The 20,724-nt window shown below is 37.8% G+C and overlaps 1 protein-coding gene across 3 annotated transcripts in view; it reads right to left on the reverse strand.

Annotated features, from left to right (window-relative positions):
- LOC129372448 (TOX high mobility group box family member 2-like) overlaps positions 1-20,724 on the reverse strand; it is a 95,864-nt gene continuing 75,140 nt past the window's right edge. For 2 of the 3 annotated variants that reach the window (XM_055049774.1, XM_055049777.1), the window contains 5 exons: positions 10,677-10,907; positions 6,942-7,022; positions 4,006-4,392; positions 3,481-3,620; positions 1-1,831 (listed from right to left, as the gene is read on the reverse strand). In XM_055049774.1, coding sequence (XP_054905749.1) covers positions 1,789-1,831; positions 3,481-3,620; positions 4,006-4,392; positions 6,942-7,022; positions 10,677-10,907 — 882 coding nt within the window. In that variant the 3' untranslated portion in view covers positions 1-1,788. The remainder of the gene's footprint in view (positions 1,832-3,480; positions 3,621-4,005; positions 4,393-6,941; positions 7,023-10,676; positions 10,908-20,724) is intronic. The other variant, XM_055049776.1, reaches the window with a different exon arrangement.

Here is a 20,724-nt window from a genome sequence, read left to right on the forward strand (position 1 = left end):
TCCACTTTTCCACTTTAAACATTTTATTACAGACAAAGGAAAACAAAACAAAAAAGAAGTATCTGTGACACAAAAATGAAGCTAATGTTGGTACATGTATGTGAGAAGTGTACCAACGACAAATTCAGAAAATATTTATTATTCTAAAAATAAGGTTGTTGGTTCAATAATAATAATAATAATAATAATAATAATAATAATAATAATAATAATAATAATAATAATAATAATAATGATGCGCCTGATGCAAAATAAGCCAAAATGTTTCTTCATAATGTCCATAAATACATGTAAAACCTGCAAAAAATTAAATAAAATAACCAAATTATAAAACATTATGGTACTCGACAGAACAAAATGGGGCTCTTTCGTCACTGGCTTTACAAATGAAAAAATACGTTTGGCAGGTTTGTACACAAAATTAAAATATCTACCCCCGATGACCTGAAAAGCAAATCCTGCTACAGTGAAAATTAAAATGAGATATCTTGAAAACGTTTTCCACACACACACACACACACACGCACACGCACACACACACACACAAAAAAAAAACAAAAACAAAGAAAAGAGAAAGATGGAAAAGTTTAACACAATTCTAAAACACCTAAGGAAACTAGTCAAAAACTTGAAAACCCACTGTTATGTTTTTTTTCTTTAGTAACATTTCACATTTAGCAACATATTTATTTTTTTTTTACTTCACCTGTACAAGTGATGTGAGACTAAAAGGATGGAAGGCGGGGCTATAGGCAAAGGAGGCGGTCCTTATTGACAAGAGTAGGAGGTGCTAAAAGGGGATTGGTTTAATCGTTAACTCCTGTAACGTCCTGAGGCCTCGCAAGCAGAGTGATGTCCTCCAGAGGAGTTCTGCTCGGCCGACAAGGACACCAAACAGTTTGCAGCCTTCGCATTTCCTGCTTGTACTTTTTTTTTTTTTTTTTGGAGAGACATGAACACAAGCGTCGACTTGAGCTTTTAATGTGTGTGGCCCCTCACTGAATCCGCCTGCACAGAAAAACCAAACAAAAGAGGGTTTTTTTTCTATAAACAAACATAAAAAATAAAAAATAGGGAGAGGGACTCCAGCTCAATACACACACGAGAGGGTTCCATTTTGGTGATATTTACAATCACTCTGTGATAAAGGAAATAAAGTCCTTTAGTAAGCGGAGCAATGATTTACAAACGGCTTATGTATTCTTGACGACACCAGCATTAAAATGTTGCTTTCCCTTCAGCCGGGGATGTTTCAGAAAGTCCTGAAGTACGTCCACCCCTCATGAAGCAACTATATTCTATATTCCTGCATTACATTTTCTACCTTTGAGTATGCTTTAAGCATTTCATCTTCCTAATAAGGATAGTTCATGGCAAACAGAGAGGAAGTGAGTGAAAAGGAAAGCGATTTAAAAATAATTAAGAAAAAAAGACAAAAAACATCAAAACAAGATGAGAGGACATTTTTTTTGGCCCTCATTTCCAGTATGCCGGCATGAGCTTAAAGCTCACCGCCACCTCCAAAAGCAATGTTCACAGACCAGGAGGAGGAAAAAAAAAAAAAAGAAAGCAAAGGAAGTGCCTTGGGCTTGTGGCCGATTAAGTGCTTGGCAAAAAGGTGGTACTGTAGCAGTCTTTGGGATTTTCAAAATCCATCAGAGAAAGAAGAAGAGGAAGAAGAAGAAGAAGAAAAAAGAAAAACAAAATGAATAAAAAGCAGATACATCAATGATGCTGTTGTTATGTTAGAAATCTCTCTGGAGTCTGACATGTGGAGGTCATATAACTTCAAGTGAGGTAGAGAGGCTTGTCCCGGGCTCCCATGCCACTGCTGATGAAGAAGACAAGAGCTGTGTCAATGTGTGACAGAATAAATCTGAACAGAGGTCTGTTAGCAAAACATAACTGATTATTTTACATAACATTTCACCAGGGAAATCTGTTTTTCTTTTTTTCTCATTTCAATGAAGGCCTGTTTTCTTTCCAATGAAGGCCTGGGGAGCGGCTCCAAAACAAACATGAAAGCTGAAGACAGACATCACAAGGCACAGACTCAAAATTTGCAGATCAGTTGGTATTTGAAATGTCACATCTGGAGTCGATTCTCCAGGTATCTTTACTGACAAACTAGAAGTAATTTAGAATCTTCTGAAAGTCCCAAACTACAGAAATCTGACACTCGAAGATCTCTGTAGAGAAGGTCTAAAGCAAAAAAACTCAGTCCTCTTCTAAGAGCCTCAAACAGGGTTTAACCCAACCTGTTTGGGATCCAGATGCATCGGCTCTAAATGAAGCAGACAGCAGGGATGTAAACAATTTGTTTGCATCCTTTTGTAAAGATGAGTACAAGCCCAAATTACCTTAAGAAATTATTGTTTTTTGACTAAGTCAAACTTGGCATACTTGAAGGAACCTCTAACAATTCCTGGAAAATAAAAGTAACTATAATGTTTTTTTAAAAAATATATATTTACTTTTTAAAATTTAATTAGTAACTCATAATAATTTCTCACTGCTGTCTGTTTTTGGTTCTGTTCTCTATGCTACATGAAAATCCCTCTTTAACTTTCCACTATGAATAACAATTAAACAACTGCAGCCAGGAGTGGATCTTGCTGTCCTAATAGTAAAAATTAGACCCCATTTAAAATCTAAACAAGAGAGTCTTTTTTTCTCCATATCATCACCAAAGAAAACATTCAACCAGGCACCATGTTCAGATGAGACTAACATTCCTGGTGGATCAAGCATAAAACAAAAGATTGAATGTGTGCAAAAATACAGCTTTTTTTTTCTTCCGTCGATCTTGGAGAACTTAGATTGCCTAACATAATAAATTGTTTCATATAACAACAGACTTTAAAAAGAAATTCAGTAGAACACAGCAGCAAGATGCCATTCTTTGCTGCAGTATTTCAACAATGAGTTTGGAGATTTTTTATTTTTATATATATATAATTTTTTCTGGACACATCTTTACCAGAAACAGCAACAAATTCATCTGCATCTGCATGTCCTCTCCAAAGTCCAAAGTAGCAACACAATATTTTTAAACGTGACACAAAATCTTTACTTGGTGACTGTCTGAAAATATTCACTTTATTCAATAAAGAAATGTATGTGGAGCGACACATAATTGGATGTCGGCACTTTTTCCAAGCTCGGTAATAGCATTGTTCTTGTGCTGCGTTGCTCATTTCAATTTCAAGAAGATGCTTTTCTTTAGCAGGTAAATTGCTTTTTATGATTAACACTGTCTGAGTGTCAGAGTGTGAAGCGAAATGGTTTAATGTAGATCACTTGGAAAATGAGGAGCTCTCACAGAGCTGCTTAGTATTCTCAACAGCTAGACGTCATGAAGTGCAGCAGAGTCAGAGCATTTTATCTTGGAAAAAAAAAACACACGGAAAAAAACAAAAAACTAAAAAAAAAAAACCCCAAAAACATGGAGCTATGTGTTAACTGGTGTTATGAGCTTACCCGCAGTGGTTGGATCCACATTCCCTGTTGCAGTACTCGCCATCCCAGTCGGGGTTCTGCCCATGCACTGGATTGGGGGCCCCTGGGGACTGCGAGCCCCCGACACTGTTCTGGTAATCAGCCTGAAGATGGGAGAATCCCTGCAGAGGAGGCGGAGGAAAGGTTATACCAGCCAAGCGTTTGTGATGGCCAGCCATCAGGGTGTGCTGAGCCATGATCTGTTATGAGGCCAAACGATGTCAGTGGTCTATGCTAGCTGCTGCTGAGAGGAAAATGTCCATTTTCCTCCCTCCATTTGCTCTTATTGCTTGGTTGAAATAGTTCTCACAATCTGCTCCTGGACTGGAGGTTTTATTGACTGAGGCCGTTACATAATTAGTTATTTTGATGTAAATTATTAAGAAAATCAAAGTTCCACTTTTGGCATAATAAACATGTTTGTGTAATAGTAATTAGCAAAAAAATCTTTACATAATTACGCAAATTCAATAAATGGGACAAAACTTTATTGAGGACTGCACCAACCTGTTGGCTGAGCGGCGGGGAATGCAGAGGCGCCTGGAGCCCCATTTGGTGTGAGATGATTGGCTGCGACTGCTGCATGCGGATTGGCTGATTCAGATGCAAGGAGAGCTGGGCGTGTGGGTGCAGAGGCGGGCTGATCTGGAAGGGTGCTGGGGGAGAGGCACTCATGCTGGGCGGGAGCATCTGGGACTGGCTGAGGGTCGGGCCCAGGGCGTGGCGCGGCGGCCCACCATAGCTCTGGAGCTCGGAGAGGGGGAAGGAGCCTGGGGGGCCCAGGTAGGGTGAAGAAGACTGAGGGGGCACGCTGTACAGGGGCTGTTTGGGGGGCAGCAAGTGAGAGGGTTGGCTGGTCTGCTGGGCACTTTTTGGTTCAGGATCATTGTATGTCTGCGGAACAAAAAATAAATAAACATTATTTTAGGTGCTGAAAAATGGAGGCAATGACAGAGACAAATGAAAGATCATCATCAGGTGGAAAATTCTGCTTTAAACTAAAAATGTGTATTGGATGGAGATGTGCAAAAAAAAAAAAAAAAAAACATGAAGTTTGCTCTGCTTTATGCTTCTAAGTTTCAAGCTTGAATGTGGAAATGGTGGCAGCCGTTCTGAACTTATCAGTGAGGACATACAAAGAAAATGTGATTCTCTTTACTGAATCATTATGTTCACAACATTGTGTAACACTTCAGTTTGTGTTCTACCTGTTTCCCTTGGAGACAAAAAGTACATTTTTAAAGACTGTCGTAAAGTTTATCCCATAAGATTTTTTTTGTGCAATTTTAATGTAGAAATATTATTACTTTCAATCCTCTGTAAACATAACAAATATTCACCAATTTTCTGACAGTATAAAATTCTTCCCTGTTAAATGCCTGTTTTAGAGGTTAAATTTTGTCTTTTGTTACAAAAAAACACACACAATTTGTTTTTCCCCCCCATTCAGTATAAATAAATTAGTAGCTTCCCAGAAGATAAAAAACTTGTTTTTCACCCAGTGGAGAACAACAGCTAATGAAATTTTAAGCGATTTGAACACATACTAGCAAAAACAAATAAAAAAATAACCCATAAATATACAAACTTGCAAATCTTATGCCATTTGCGTCCACACAACCAAAACTTTATCCACTGACCTTTATAAAGAAATGATTACCAGACATAAGCAATGTTAATTTTTAGTTTATTTCATCTGATTAATTAAGTTTTAAAGTTGTTATACAGTGTTATCACAGTGTTTTAACCTCGTTATACCACGTTAACTTTTAACATCGAATCAATGCCTTTAGCACTGAAAAACAACTCAAAACTGCCATATTATTTTAATATGAATTGAATCTTTTTACACCAACTTGCATCTCAATCATTGCTGAGCATGTTTATGATAGCTGCCTGCTTGAGGACACTAGAAGGGTGCAAGAGGTGGAAGCAAGAGGTGTGACCTTCAAAATAAAAGGTGATTTTTTGAAAAATAAATGCAGCCTATTTGGATTTGGGCACAAAATTGACAATTTATGAATGCATTATTTAGAGTCTTCATGAGGGTCAGCAGAGGACATCTGGAGGGTAGGATGTGGCCTACAGAGTCCAAATTTAAACAATGTTTAAGAAAAACATGCTTAACAATAACTTATTGCCTAAAATGATAAAAAAAATATATAAGTGTATAATGAACACTCAGAGTAGGGAGGTGGAAAAGTGAGGATTTTTGATGCTGTTGTTTATTAAGGATTAATCTGAATCAGCATCAGCACACCAAAGATTCACAAGCACCAGAGATCAGACAACTGGTTGTGACGCTTGATTGACATCCGTGACACTGACGTTTTAAGTGGTTTATGTGCTTCACATGCTCATGACGGCAATCCAGCGATTAGAGGGCTAAAGTGAACTTCGTTGCTTTAAGGGAGAAGGCTGAACTCCACCAAATTCCTGAAAACTTGACCTTTTGCTTTCAGGACAGTGAGCAGGTGCAACACCCCCACCACCTCCTCCAGTCTCTCCGCAGGCCTCAGTGATGAGCTGTCAGATTGCTCATCTCCAGCCATCAGTGTTGATTAGAAGGTAATGGAGCCCATTTGTATGAATAGAGCTAGGGCCGAGGTAATGATCAATAGACTCCTTGACAGATAGATGGGAAAGGAAGAGGAGCACACACGCACACGCGCACGCACACACACTTACACATGTGCACGCATACATATATGCAGGACCCTGGGCAGAGAAATGAGGCTGTTTGCCTGCAGAACAAATGGAATGACAAAAGGAATCTTCCCCTCACTATATTGTGTGTGCTGTTAATACGAGGCGGCACTAAACAATGCAACCCTGCTTTCCTTCTTTTTATCCCAGTGCTTTTTTTTCTCTTCTTTTTTTGCTGGTGTATACAACGCAGCTTCGTTCTCTGGGCAAAGAGTGTGTCATAGATCTGAATTAGCAGGAGAGTGTCAGAGAAGGAAGCAGCGGCAAGCCAATCATTGCCCGAGTTGTTTTGTGATGTACTTCCTGTTGTAGATGATGAGATGAGGAAATCAATGATCTAACGCATGACTAGTCTGTTGATGTGAGATAAGATTAGGATTTCTATTTTACGAGGATATGCACTGTATATTCATCTGGTAGAACAATTATTTTTAATCGTGAAATCCTGAACGATGACATGGTCATATGCTTATGTGCTTTCTTTTTGTGACCTCTTCCTTTTTACCATACACTGCATATTTCATTCGTAATGTATATTAAAATTCCCTGCGGATCTGATGGAAATCAGGTATTGTTCCAAATATAGCTCGCTATTTTTGCATAACCCCCCTCCAATGTCTTCAACATCACAGTCTCAAACCATGGAGCACCTACACCCCCACCTCAGCCCATTAGCAAGGATTTTCCATCCAATCCATCATCAGTCTTAGCCAGGGCTTGTGTGTCATAAGCGTTACCTTGGAAACCAGACTGGCTCGGTACGCAGCCAACGCTTTCAGGTACTCTTTCTTAGCTGCCTCAGTTTTCCTCTTGTAGCCCTGCGAAGAAGGAAAAAAAACAAAAAACAACAACCACAATAATCAAAAACAAGGGACGAGGGGTTGACATGCTCATAAATGTGCAAAAACACACACATGCACACACACACAGAATTCCTTTTAGCTCACTTGCTTAAACACCCTGGAGGTACACACCCAAACCCACACACAAACATGTCCGTAATGGTTCCCTTTCCATCAGAGCCAATGGTACAGAACACCTCCATTTCCTCATCGTGGTACTAATACTCCCTCATCTTAACGTGTCTCCCTCTATCGTAGCGTCACATCATTTCCATTCCAATCCACCTAAAGAAATGGACTGGAACTTCTCGTTGTCTTTTGCTCTGTTCAGAGCCACAATAACATTTTCAGGGCACTGACGTCTGCGCTAAACCAAAATGGTTGCCGTCATTTGGTATATAAAGATCCCTTAAAAGACTTTTTTTTTTTGGCCTTCAGTATTGGTCCAAACTCCTGCAAGTACTTGTTGCAGGAATCTCAATGTGTTTAGTTTTAATTACGCTCAATTCATTTCAGCTTATTTGTAGAGCACAAACTCACAGCAGATGCCATCTCAAGGCCCCTTACAAGACAAACAGATCCAATTCAAGTTTAACCAAAATAGTCCAATTACATTGATAGATGACAGCTTGCCATATTCAATTACATTTCATTTAAACACCAGTAAGAATACAACGTGGTCAAATCTGGTGCCATTACAAAGGAAATATTCTAAGGCAGCACAGGAAACAGTCATAAACTTTGCAGATATTTCACTTCCAGAACAACCATAAAGCGATAGACAGTGAAATTACATCGACTCCCCTTAACAGGAAGAACTCGACGTAAGCCCATAAAGCACATTCACAAAACGCAGTGCATGCACAGAATCGGGCCAGTTCTGCTGGGAAGCTTTTAACCAAACATTGTGTGAGAAACTGTAACTGTGTTAGAAACAAAAGAAGAAACCTCATGATTTTCCAAATTCCACCGTCTTGAACTGAGAAATCTCCACAGAAAGAAATAAGAAAATTTAAGAAATGCTGGCACTAGCCAAGTTTAAAATTTGTATTTTGATTAAAGAAATTGCTATGCCATTAATATAGGCAGGCAAGTTCTAAACAGAATACATAATTTTTACAAATTCAGATGCATTTAGAAAATTCTTATGAATGAACAATTTTAGTATAGAAATAACTACTATTGAAAGCCATTTGGTTTCATTTCGATGTGGTCTAGTAATCAAGGTTATGGGTTATTTCCTTTCAAACCACACTTTGGTTGCTTTAACATAAGATATTTGTCACTTTAATCCATTTTCTGCAATAAGAATCCAACACAGTGCGCTAGGTCAAACCCATAAGCCAACCCTGTCATGTTCAAAGGACCCAGGCCTAGATTGTCAACAAAGCACCGGGTCAGCAAAGATCAAATTAGTTCTTAACCATGCAATTTTTTGAGTGTGAATATTCACATGTTAGTATTCTAATTGATGCACTGAACTGAAAAACACAGGAGTGTCTAAACACCCGTGAAACACAACATTGTGATCTCCTACAACCCTGTCATCATTAGCATTTCCTATTTATTACCGCAGAGCAGGGGTTGACATTAACTGGCAACAAAAGGAATAGATAGTTCCTCCTGAATAGCCAAAATGTCCTTCAGCTGAATCCAAGGATGAGAAAAAAAATACTGGAGAGGTAACTATTTGTGTATTCCAAGCAGGATCAAAATAGCAGGCGAGAAATATAAATAAAGAGAGGAAAAGAAAAATTCACACATTTCAGCTTGTCAGAAGGCCAATGAAGATGCATGGTGGGGAGATATCCGTCACAGAGGCGAGAGGGGGAAAGGAAATGGGAAGTTATATTGGCCTTTCACTTTTTTTTCTTCATATTTGAGGTAGTTTTGTGTTAAAACCTCGTAAGACATCCCTGTTTTGTGATTGTTTGAAGCAAACAGAGCTGCAGTGAGATTCCAGATTCTCTTTCATATGCGATTGTTTGCTTTCGCAGGATGCATTAGCGTTTGGCTTATGAGCATATTTACCCAGCGCAAAACATATCACTCCTTGTCTGCTGAAATCTCCCAAGGCATGTTTATATTTTCCCCACATTGACTGTTCCAGGCTTGTAAAACGTCCTAGGTTGTTAGTCTCGGACTGTTTTATTGCTGTTGGTGCACGGACCCCTCCTCCAGCCCTCCCGCTCCCTCCCTTTGGTAGAATTAAATTTAGAAAGAAAATCATTTTAATGAGAGTCAGGGGAGCGGGGATAAACGGATGGATTATCTTTAGAAAGAGAAGAACTAGCTCATTAAGACGAGCTGTAACTCACAGCAACGTTCAGGTAATTACACAAAAGATAATGACAACAAAAAGGCTGCTCGTCTGTTGCAGCACACGCCACCTACTGGTGGGAGAAAACTGAATATGTCGGCACTTAAATAATGCTATTTTGGTGAGTTTATTTGGGTTTAGCTTTATCAGCTGAACTAATATATTTAGAACCAATTCAATTAGATATGTCATGCCTTATGTATGCGTACCTGAACCCCGTGGTTGTATTTTTGCCTCATTTAATTTGGTTTCATAATTTTGCTCATATTTCAGTTGCAATCAAGACATGATCATTTTTTTCCCTGTCTATTTAGAAAAAGTCACTTTTTACTGCAGAATTATGCGTGGCTCTACATAAATCGCAGAAGTGACAGCCTTCCATTTGCACTTAAACACAGCATGCATTTGTGGGCTTCAAAACTTGATAATGGGTGCATAGCAGGCAATTTGTGCCACACAGACACCTTTTTTTTCAGAACAGAGAAAGTATTAGATCTGTGAGATTTAAGTGAAAAAAAAAACTGCACATGAAATATTAATATTTATGCAGGCTGTGATGTGAACATTTGCAGGATTATTCTACAAACTCCGACACTGTCTGATGTCTCTGAATCTGAGTGAGCCTCCCAATTTATGCACCAATCATTATTCGTACTTCTACTTTAATGCTCATAATTTGAAGCCTATATTTCCATAATGCTTTCTCGTTCATCTGCATGATCAGCATTCTGTCAGACGACACCCAAGCTTCATGTCTCTAATCTAAGTTTCTAAAAATTTGGATGTTTAGCTTTTAATCCTTTCTAAAATAAACATATAAATAATGAAAAGATTTTTAATCCTTTCTGAGGTAGAATAGAAATCCAACGTATAATTGCAGTTTGAGACAACTGCAGGCTCTTCTGTGACAAGAAGAAAAAGGAGTCCTGCAGCAGATGGTTAAGCTCCCTCTGAGCCCTTATTACAACATCATTGAGTCAGTCTGGCATTAAATTCATAGACAGAAGACAGCGAGACAGCCTATATTCCCAGAGGAATCATAGCAAGTTCTTAGAGATGTCTCCAACACCTACGTACCAATTATTTTGATAAACTTTAAAAGGAAAGCAGTCAACAGCAGAGAACTGGCTTCTTGAGGGGCAATTACATACAGTTTTAATACATTTCACTATATTATTCTGTAGGTATGCAGCATAGTGTTTATAAAAGCTTTACAGTTTCATTGTTGTCAATGAGTTTCAAGTTGTGTTTTGGATGCCCCTTTGTGTTTCGGCCTGTAATTCGCTCCTCCACAGGCGTAAATTTTGTACCTGCTTCTGTTCCTCCCCGAGGCTGTCCCACATGGAGGCCACAATCTTGGAGACGTCTCCAAAAGTGGCATTGGGGTTTTGGCCTTTGATGGCAGCTTGGGTGTCTCTGAAGAACAGCGCGTACGCTGACACAGGCTTCTGGGGCTCATTGGGGTCCTTCTTCTTTTTCTTCTTCTGAGGTTTGGGCTTGGGCTTCATCATTTCTGCCGCGCTCCGCTTCTCGTTGCTTATCTGGAGGGGGAGAGGAACAAAGAGACAATTGGTTATGATCTTCTGATGACGCAAACTGATCTAGATTTTTAACTTTGGAAAAACTCACACATAAATTACATTCACATATAATCAATAAGGTTATCAATGAATATTTGTAAACATTCAGACCAGTGCCATTATGAACAATGCCTATTCTGAACATAACTTCAACACAACCCAGTCCTAGCCAGAACCATAATGCCAGTCGTAGCACTTTATCTGATTTCCACCTAACTTTTGTAAATCAGTTCTTTCGTCGCCGCATATTAATGACACAGATCCCCAGACATTTATCTTGTTATTTTTAGGACTGCTGTGCACTCTGGCTTTTCCCTCAGCAATACAGCAGACTGGAACAAAAACTTATTTTAAGAAAATACAACCAAAATTCCACACCAAATTTTAAGCTGTCACTAACAAATATCGTCTCCTTTCTCCAAACATTTTGTTGCCACTTTGCCCAAAATGTTGAATTTGAAAGTCATGGGTCATAGAAAAATAAATAAATAATTACATGTTGTGAATTATTTTATTTTTAAGCTGCTCAACAATAAACGAAGCAGATTGTGACTCTTGCACGGGCCACCCTGCACGCCCGTCTCTTTTTTTTGTGGTGTTCTGAGTAGAAGACTTCATAAGGTTATATTTTCCTTATTTATTTTTGCCTTTCCATTTTGGTGAGTGGATTGCTTTGAATTCTGAGTCAGACTGTGTCACACTGCTCATGTGACCATGTTGTTTTTCCTCTGGATTGTATCTCCCTTGCCTCCAGAGCAAGATTTTGTTGAGTTCACATAGAAAAGTTCATATTGCCTTCCATCGAAGCAACTTGTGGATGTGCTTGAAAAGCAAACATATTTCTACATAATTCCTTTAATTGGTGTTTTGATGCGGTTAAAAAGTGGTTAGAGTTGATTGAATGGAAAAAGCAATTTCTGACTTTCAGCATCTTTGCTTAGGTAAAATTTGGATGTTGCCCAAAGTGCACCGAATTTTGGTACATTTTCCCATAGCTACTTAAATCTTGTCTGGGCTTAAATAGCCATAAAAACACAAGTCTGACAGAACTCTTGAACATGGTGGACACTATTTCTTTCTGCCTGATTGACAGAGTGTAATCCACTTGCATTGCTTAGCTGTTTTGTTGTGCACATGGACTTGAGATAATTTTTTCCAATTAAATTTTGCAGTTTTTGTTTGTGTTCTTCTTGTGGTATTGTAAGGCTCTGAAAGCTTTTTTGTTCTTTTGCTTGTCTTTGTGTTGTTTGTATTCATTTGGTAATGGCTTAGAAAAAGAGAGAGCAATGGACTGCCTCAAGCTGAAAAAATAAAAACTCACAAACTTGCACACATTTAACCTGAAATGTTTGACAAATAAAGATGCGAGATAAGCTGATAGAGCAAAGGCTGTACATCACGTGAACAATTATAAATACGAAAACACACAACGGCAAAACACAAAGAGAGTGATTACATTTATGCTTGTCTTTGTGCACGCGATATCAGTAATAACACAGTATGCTGAAATGTCCCCACATTTTCATACAGCAGAGCTACTTCCATCAGAGTAATGTGCTGCTTCATCCAATACACATGAATACATTTTCATTTCCAGGTAGAGTTTTGACTGGGAGTCAAATCCAGGTCACCTGATTCTGCGTGTGATTCTGTATGGAAATTGCTTTGTGTGCTCTGGAGAAACCATGTGAAGTGAAGGATGGAATGCGAAAGAGAAGGAGAAAAACAGCGAGATGAAGGGAAAATCTTGTTATTATTATGAGAACAATGTGAATTAACCTATTTTTTTTCTGTCACTAAAAAACATGCATTTGACAAATGATCTAAAACTACGGAGAATATAGATCAGGTACTAAAATGCTGCAATATTGCTAAATGTATGTAAGTCAGTGCTTTATGTTTGAAGCATTTTCTATATAATTTGGAACCGGGGTGATCTGCCAATAATTGACACCAGAATTATATTCTGTAATACACTGCAGCCATATTTTAATTTAAACTTAGAAGCTGCTCTGGCTTCAGGAGCCTTTTGAGCTTCTTTCAACGGGGACCTGCCTAATTAAGCTTCACAGCTTGTATTAGCTTGTCTTAGTCTGAAGTAAGAAATACATGAGTGGATTTGTTGTTTTGAAGAACGTTAATTGATAAAATGTTACAATGGCACTAAAGAGACCCCCATTACCTCAAGCAATCTCTGTGAGTGATAATGAGAAGAAATGGTGACAGAAGGATATTTCCTCTCCTGCTCCTCTGATCCAGGATTCAAAAAATTTCAAACAAAGAAGAATGCGTCTTGCCACATCGTAGAAAAAATATTCACCCACATATGTACCAAAATGCAGCGAGAGGACATTTAGAAACATTCATTTCCATCGCAAGATTAAGTAACAACCTTGTTTTCCCCTATTAACTGTCATCTGAAAAAAAAGATTGCCTCTGAGAACGACATTGTTTTAGGAAAGCATTTGCCAAACAAAAGCTGCATGAAATTAACTAATCAGAATTCAAGGTTTGGGAGAACATTTGCCAGCTACAGAAAAAAAAAAAAAGAAATAAGAAAGAAAAAACTTCAAAATGGTTTTTGAGGTGTTCCTGAATTTAATGAATGTTTCCTCCAAAGCTTTGCTTGTCTATTTTGCAGATTACAGGTAATATTCATATTTTTTATGCGTGCGAGGATATGCGGTTTCATTAAAAAATAATCACCCCTCACTTTTAGGCAATGAGGCAGAAGACAGGCGTTTGAAACAACATCTGTTCGAGCGAACCTTTGATGTGAAAATAGAATAAACTGGCAGAGGAGCTAATGGAATGACAGAAAACAAGGGGGAAAAAAAGGAGGATAAATAATCTCCAAGAAAAATTCACATGTATTCATATGGAAGGAGAAAATAATGACACACGGCAGCTCACTGCTGCATGCAGGAGAATAAGAAGCAAGGCTCTCTTTCTTTTTCTTCCATCTATTTCTTTATTTATGATTTGACAACCACAATCATGAACTCCAATATACACAGTAGAGAACGGAGGAAGTTATAACATTTCAATGAATCTGAAGGACTGGCAAAAAATTAAAATTTAATGAAGACAGGCCCAACTTACTGAGAAAAGAACAATGTTTTAGGTAGGTTCTTTATTTTTCCTGAAAGCCATTTTCTACATAATGGAAATTAGATCAGTAAATTTGTAAAATAAAAAGTTTGTACACATTTCAGCACATTTCACTACCTTTAAATAGTATATTATAAGTAAATAAATTTAAAAAATCAATAAGTGCATGCCTAATTGTGCTTGTCTATATGTTTTACTTTTGAATCTACATCCGTTTTTAGTAAGAATTAATGTACTGATGTAAAGAGATGCAAATTTGTTGATGACAAAGATGTTCATCAGCAATTTCTGAATTGCAGTTTTTCTTGATTATCATTTAATAGTGGACAAATAGCCTGAAAACAGCAAGAACATCACATCTGTTTGCCTATTATTTAAATTGCTTTTAAAATGTTCTACAGTCTGAACTCTTTATGTATTTAATTCATTTTGCCCACCATGTTGCTGCTTCTGATATAGTTTCTCATAGTCAGTAGGGAGATATGCATCTAATCCTCTTCTGCAATGAACCTTTATTGATCCAAAACCGAGTCAAGGCAAAGCTCTTGGATTCTGATGTGCTGAAATCTTGATACTAAATCTTGAAGCTGTAGAAACATCAATTTATTATCTGTTTTTGTGTTGCGCTGACTCAATCTTGGCATGTAATATTTCTTTCTTGAACAAACATGTCCATAACTTTCGCTGAAACTTTTTTATTTTGTTTTTACTGATGCAACCATAAATTAAATCCAGAAGGGTCTATTAAAAACAAATTCTTTCCCAATATTAATCCTCTACTTTGGCCAGCAAAAGAAGTCTCATGTTTTCCTCCAGCAAATCAGTTGTCATAAATAATAAAAATGTGACTCTTTCGTAAGCAAAAAAAAAAAAAAAAAAAATGGAAGTCTGTGGCGCCTTTAATAAACATTTATAATACAGAGAGTCACATGAAAATGTCTGGCTATGGCAGAAGCAAAAATGATATTATCAGATATAAAAAATGCTGAATAAGGTGTCATTTAGATGAAAGATAATCAAATTAAACTACTTCATCACCTAATGTTGCCTCATGCTGCTGGTCAGTGACTGAAAGAAGCCTGCTACAATTTTACCAGAGATTCATTCTTTACTGTTTATTTCAGTCATATATTCATGTGTAAAAATCAAAACAAAACAAAATGCTACAGATGACATTGTTACAGCAGCAATAATCTACCTGGCATATTATTGTAGTGGCAACAGAGATATGTTATATTTCAGATTTAAATAAAACATGTTACAACATTTTTTATTTTTTTGTTTTGTATTTATTGTAGCCTTTGTGCAAAGACACATTGAACCGTGAAAAATCTTGCAACATATTTGTTTTTAGTGCATAGCACATTTTCTTTTGCTTGCAATGTATGAGGAAGGATTGACCAACATCACATTATTGGACATTAGTAACAAGAAACCTTTCCTATTTTTAGTACATAGTATAATACATAAGTATATAAGTTAGTATATAAGTGTAAATGTTGTTGTTAGATCAGGTATTAGAACTGGGACCTTCTGTGAATTAGTGTTAGTATCTGGTCCATTCCTTTATGAAGATCAATTTCTCGTGATGAATTTGCCATCGCTGTAAGTTATAAAAACCAAAAGGTTTTGGTTCATTTTAGGCTACAAGTGTGTAAGGAACATGATTGATTCATGAGTATGTCATTCACGGTCTACATGTGATTTATGGACGTGGGGATCGTCGTGCTGGAGGACACCATTCCCATCAGGATAAAAATGTTGCATCCAAGAAAAATATTGATCATTATGAACGACTTTGTATTGATTCAAAGGACACGTCCCTCTGCGATAACAAGTGGACTCCAAGCACAAAGCCAAAATGGTTGCAACAGCATGAAGGCATAAAAGCCTCCACTTTAATCTTGAAGGTAATATTTTGCTAAACTATTTTTTTTTATTTTTTTTGTTGTGGGAACCTAGAGGACAGCGGAAAGCAACCGGATGATCGACTGAAGTCTGTAGTGAATGCAAATGAATCTGAATGAATTCGTTTCATTTTTTGGTTGCATGTATAAACTATGTTAACTTTTCAAAACCCTTCTAAAGAAAACACACTACCTAAATACAATATTATGATAAAAAAGCTACTTTTGAACACTGCACTAAAAGGTCAACAACAGCACATGACAGTTACCAGGTAAGACCACAATGTCCTGCACAGTCTAAATTTATTTTGTCCACAGCTTTCTAATTTAGCAGCAAAAGATTGAACTACAGTGTCAGCCTTTGCTTGCTCATCCCATCAGCGTTTCTGTTGTCTGAGAGAGAAAGAGATGGAAGGGATGGTAAGTGAAGAGAGAGAGAGAGCGAGAGGGAGAAAGAGGGGTAGAGATAGAGTGGAGGAGGGGGTAGCTGTAATTCTGAATGGGCCGAGCTGCACTGGCAAGACAAGATTAGAATTGACAGCCTGATAACTGCATCACTATCAAAACAGCAGAGGGAAAGAGAGAAATAGTTCGAGGCTGGGAAAGCGAGGACGTGAAAGCAAGTGAGAGAGAGGTAACAAAAAAAAAGTGAGGTGAAATGAAAGCGAGACACAGTTAATGCAAAACCAAAAACAAAACAACAAAAAAAACATAGAAATGTAGGGAGAAAAAGACAGATAACGAGAACAAGAATGATGCACCGGCCAGGCAAGGTTAAGAGAAAGGAAAATGACACAATAAAAGGACGGAACAGTCTAAGAGAGTGGAAAAGTGCCCAGTGACAACAACGTTCTTAATATGCATTTTAATAAAGATCATCACAAACAGTCACAGGCAATACGGGAAGTGCTTCATGCAGGAGTGATTTTAAAAGGCCCATAAAGGCGAACAGGAGCAACTCCGGGATGATGAGCACATACAAAGAGATGGCCATTAGACTAAAATGAGCTGCAGATCCTCAACACAATACAGAATCAAAACTGAGGTGTAGTTTCATGGGCATCTGACTAAATGGTTATAAAAATTAGGATCACCAATAAAAAACATAGGAGCAGAGGTTGTTGAAAGCATCACTATAAAAACTCATGGTGGACATTCTTTTTTTTTTGTGTGTGCTGGGGGATGATTTCTGGTTGTCCAGTGATTGAGGAGTAATATTTAATACATGCATGTCTTTCTTTAAAGCTGCAGTTCAGAAAATCCAAACAAAGATTACAGAAATCAGGATACAATGAATTTCAAAACTTTTAGTTTGTCAAATGCTTATTTGGTCGATGCATTTGTCAGTGCAATATCACTTCTGTGTCAAACTCAGCTTAATCTTATCTTCTTAAACCTTCATTATTTTGTCCATAGTGAATCATCTAAGATTTACTATGGAAAACGTGAAGGGATTTTTTTTCTTCCCTTCAGTTTTATTCAAAGCACAATACCAAGTAATAAACTGTAAGAATGCAAAATGCGAAATAAAGACACATCTGGTTTTGAAAACCTGACACACATAAAAACGCAAATGATGCATTTTAAGTATGCTGTCATCAATCAATGCCCCACACACTCAGCTGCATATCTGCATTGTCTTTAAAGTGCATAAAAGTGAGCTTTTTTTAATGCATTTAACATTATTGTACATGTAATTTCCAGCCAACTTTGTATTTTTTTTTCTGGGCAGAATGAAACATTTTCTGGCACAAACATCTTAATTCGGCCCATATGCGAAACATTATCATCATTATTGGTGCAGAATTTAGAGCTCCTTAAAGGTTGCCATGACCAGATAAAAATTTTACTACATGCTGCACTATTTAAAGGCTCAACCTGCTCAAAAAATAAAATAAAATAAAATAAAATAAATCACTAATGTCAGTTTTCAGTTTCTGCTTGGAATTGGAACCAACTGGATTCCCTAATAGTTATTTGAACACTTTTAGTCACTGGAGCTGAATATAGTGCTTTCTTCCCCAGATGGCCAGCTGGTTAGGAAGTACAAAAAATAAAACTGTGAAAAATGACAATGGCATCACAAAAAAACAAACATAACACTAGCCACTGTTGCGTGTTCATAGACCCAGAAAGACTTTATGTGGTTTTGACTACATAAAAATAATTAAGTTAGAGTGTATACATATATGAAGTATGGAGAACCATTTTATTTTGGCCTGCTCTTCTGCCCTTCTAGGTTCTGTGATCGGATTACAGAGGTAAGAGCTAAAATTAACAGAGATTAATGTTAGATTAAGATTCAGGTTAAAACCGACGGGTTTTAGCTGCGATAGTGCAGACAGCCTAAAATTATAGTTTTTTATCATTCAAATTAAGAAACTGTTTAATGTAAAAGTTGAGATTCAAAGTGCACCTGTATGCAATGTCATAAAAACCGCTTTCATATGAAGGTTTGGCAGTAAGTGCTGAGACCATAAACAAAGCTGCAAAATGTTTGTAACTCTGATCGGTTCTGTAAACTAAACGTGCTTGTTTATCCCCCATATGGGAACCAAATTTTTGAAGTTTGCAATTAAAGTAGTTCTTTTATAAACAGTTTGTCAGCAACAAGGGAAAAAAAAAAAACATTTTCCTCCGGAACATTTTCCTTTCCCCCTCCCTGCAATCGCCTTGTCCTTGCATATTTCCATCACCTTCTTGACATCAGTCTAGATGAGTTAAAATGTGCCTTAAAATACACGCAGCGCCCACCTCATCTGGAAGCAATTACAGCTACAAGTTAAACCGCCCATCTGTATGCAATAAGCAGAACTACAACAGATCTCCGAGCAGAACCAGGCTCTCATCCAGAGAGCAGCACTCGTTAAATGAAAACACAGTCCAGCTCAAACAGTAATGAACCGGAAGTCCAGATTCTTGATCCTAATCTAAAAGACATAACGGGCTGTGAGTGGGACTCATATAAATCATAAAAAGAGGCTGCTATAAAAAATTGTAGGCGGTCCTCATTTTGTTTAATCAAAAACTACACAAAATCTCTCTGATGTGGGGTATGTTGCTCAAGCTTTCAGAGAACAAGGCTGGCAAGAGCAGGAACTGGAACTGCACATTTTGATTGAAACGTAACCCCGAAGCCACTGCCGAACTCAGCTGCTTGATTTATTTGACATTAGGAGATGACTGACAGCTCAGAGGAGCTCCTCCCCGCATGCTTTGCCTAACAACATTGGACCCACTTAATCAGTCTAAATTGCAAAGTCGAGGCCCTTGTATTTGGTAATGTGGTGAAAACAGTGGCAAGTGAGAGCTAATTAGATTAACGGTAGTTTAACGAGCTGTTGGAGGGGGGGCCCCCGCAGATTGGATTTTAATAAATACGAAGCGGCAAAAAGCATCTGCTATGCACTTCCTGGCTCTGCTGGCATCCTAATTGGCCCCAGTGGGTTACGGCAGCTCAGCAATACGTGGTGCAATTTAAGGAGGCAGAGGAGGGCAGGGGAGTCGGGAGGGGGGCAGGGGCAAAATGCTTATCTTCTCTCCAGGTAAGTCAAAGAAAAGGAATAAACAATATGCCTTTATAAGTGTTTGCATTTATTAAAAAGGTGCTGCCGATTGCGTTTGAACGCTAATAAAAATTTCCCAAGACTTCAATCACCATGCAGCCTCCATGAAATGTTAAAGCAAGGGGAGAAAATGTCCTGCGGTATAATTAAAGCACATTTCTGCGGTGTTTGTTTTTCAAGATGGTGTGCCCCCACGATGAGGTCTTTGCAGGGGCAAACAGCGCAGAAAGGAAAAAACAATTAATCAAACATGAATGAGCGACCATTGCAGGGTTATTTCCATAGCAACAGCCTGAGGGGACAACTTGAACCCTTTAATGTTAGCTGGTGATGTCTCTTTGTAAACATGTGCACAGCGGGGGGAGAAAGCCAATGAGAGAGCCTGGCAACAGAGGCATCACAGGGCAGCAACCTCTTGGTATCAATCGAAGTTTCCATTATGTGCTGGAAAGGAGTGAAAGGTACACTAAAATCATTGTATTGTGGCGCATTTGGAGATGAAACGCAGGATTTTGAAGACGCATCTGCAAATATCAGAGTTTGGTGAGCAGATTTTGTGTGGAATTAAAACACAGAAATGATAAAATATAAAGCATCATGTTAGAATATATAGCTGCATTTTGGAGTATAAAATTCCCTTAGATTTACATGTATATTTATTGTCACATTTTGTCACATTATAAACACAACATACATTTATTTCATCAGGATTTTATATGATAGTGCTTGTTAAATGGCTTATAGCTGCATCTTTTATATCACAAACACATTTAGCGCCACACACTTCACTCTATGTGATTTTGTGTCCTGTGCTGTATAAAGGGATGCATATATATTATTTGTGTTGGTTCCTGTTACGGAACAATGGATAAAAATTTGTGCTTGTTATCGATGGTCATTGGTGTGTATCTCTCCCTTAATAAACAATATTAGCACAGATTTTTCACAGTTTTTACAAATAAGATGAAAAGTGTCGGGCACATCAGTTGTGGTGAGTCAGGTCTGAGTCGCTATTAAATAGCAAAAGCTTAAGATTTAATGTCGACTCAAGAGTTATCGTTCTTTAATGGGATCAAAATAATTTGAAAACGGTAGCTCAGAGAAAGGTTTGGCAGTAAGTGCTGAGACCAATTGAGCAAATGATTCATTTTATCTCCGCTGAGCTAAGGTTGTTTTTTTTTTTTTACACAAATT

The sequence above is a fragment of the Poeciliopsis prolifica genome, unplaced genomic scaffold (genome assembly GCF_027474105.1).
Source record: "Poeciliopsis prolifica strain line A6 unplaced genomic scaffold, Auburn_PproV2 SCAFFOLD029, whole genome shotgun sequence".
In the NCBI taxonomy this organism is placed as follows: Eukaryota; Metazoa; Chordata; class Actinopteri; order Cyprinodontiformes; family Poeciliidae; genus Poeciliopsis; species Poeciliopsis prolifica.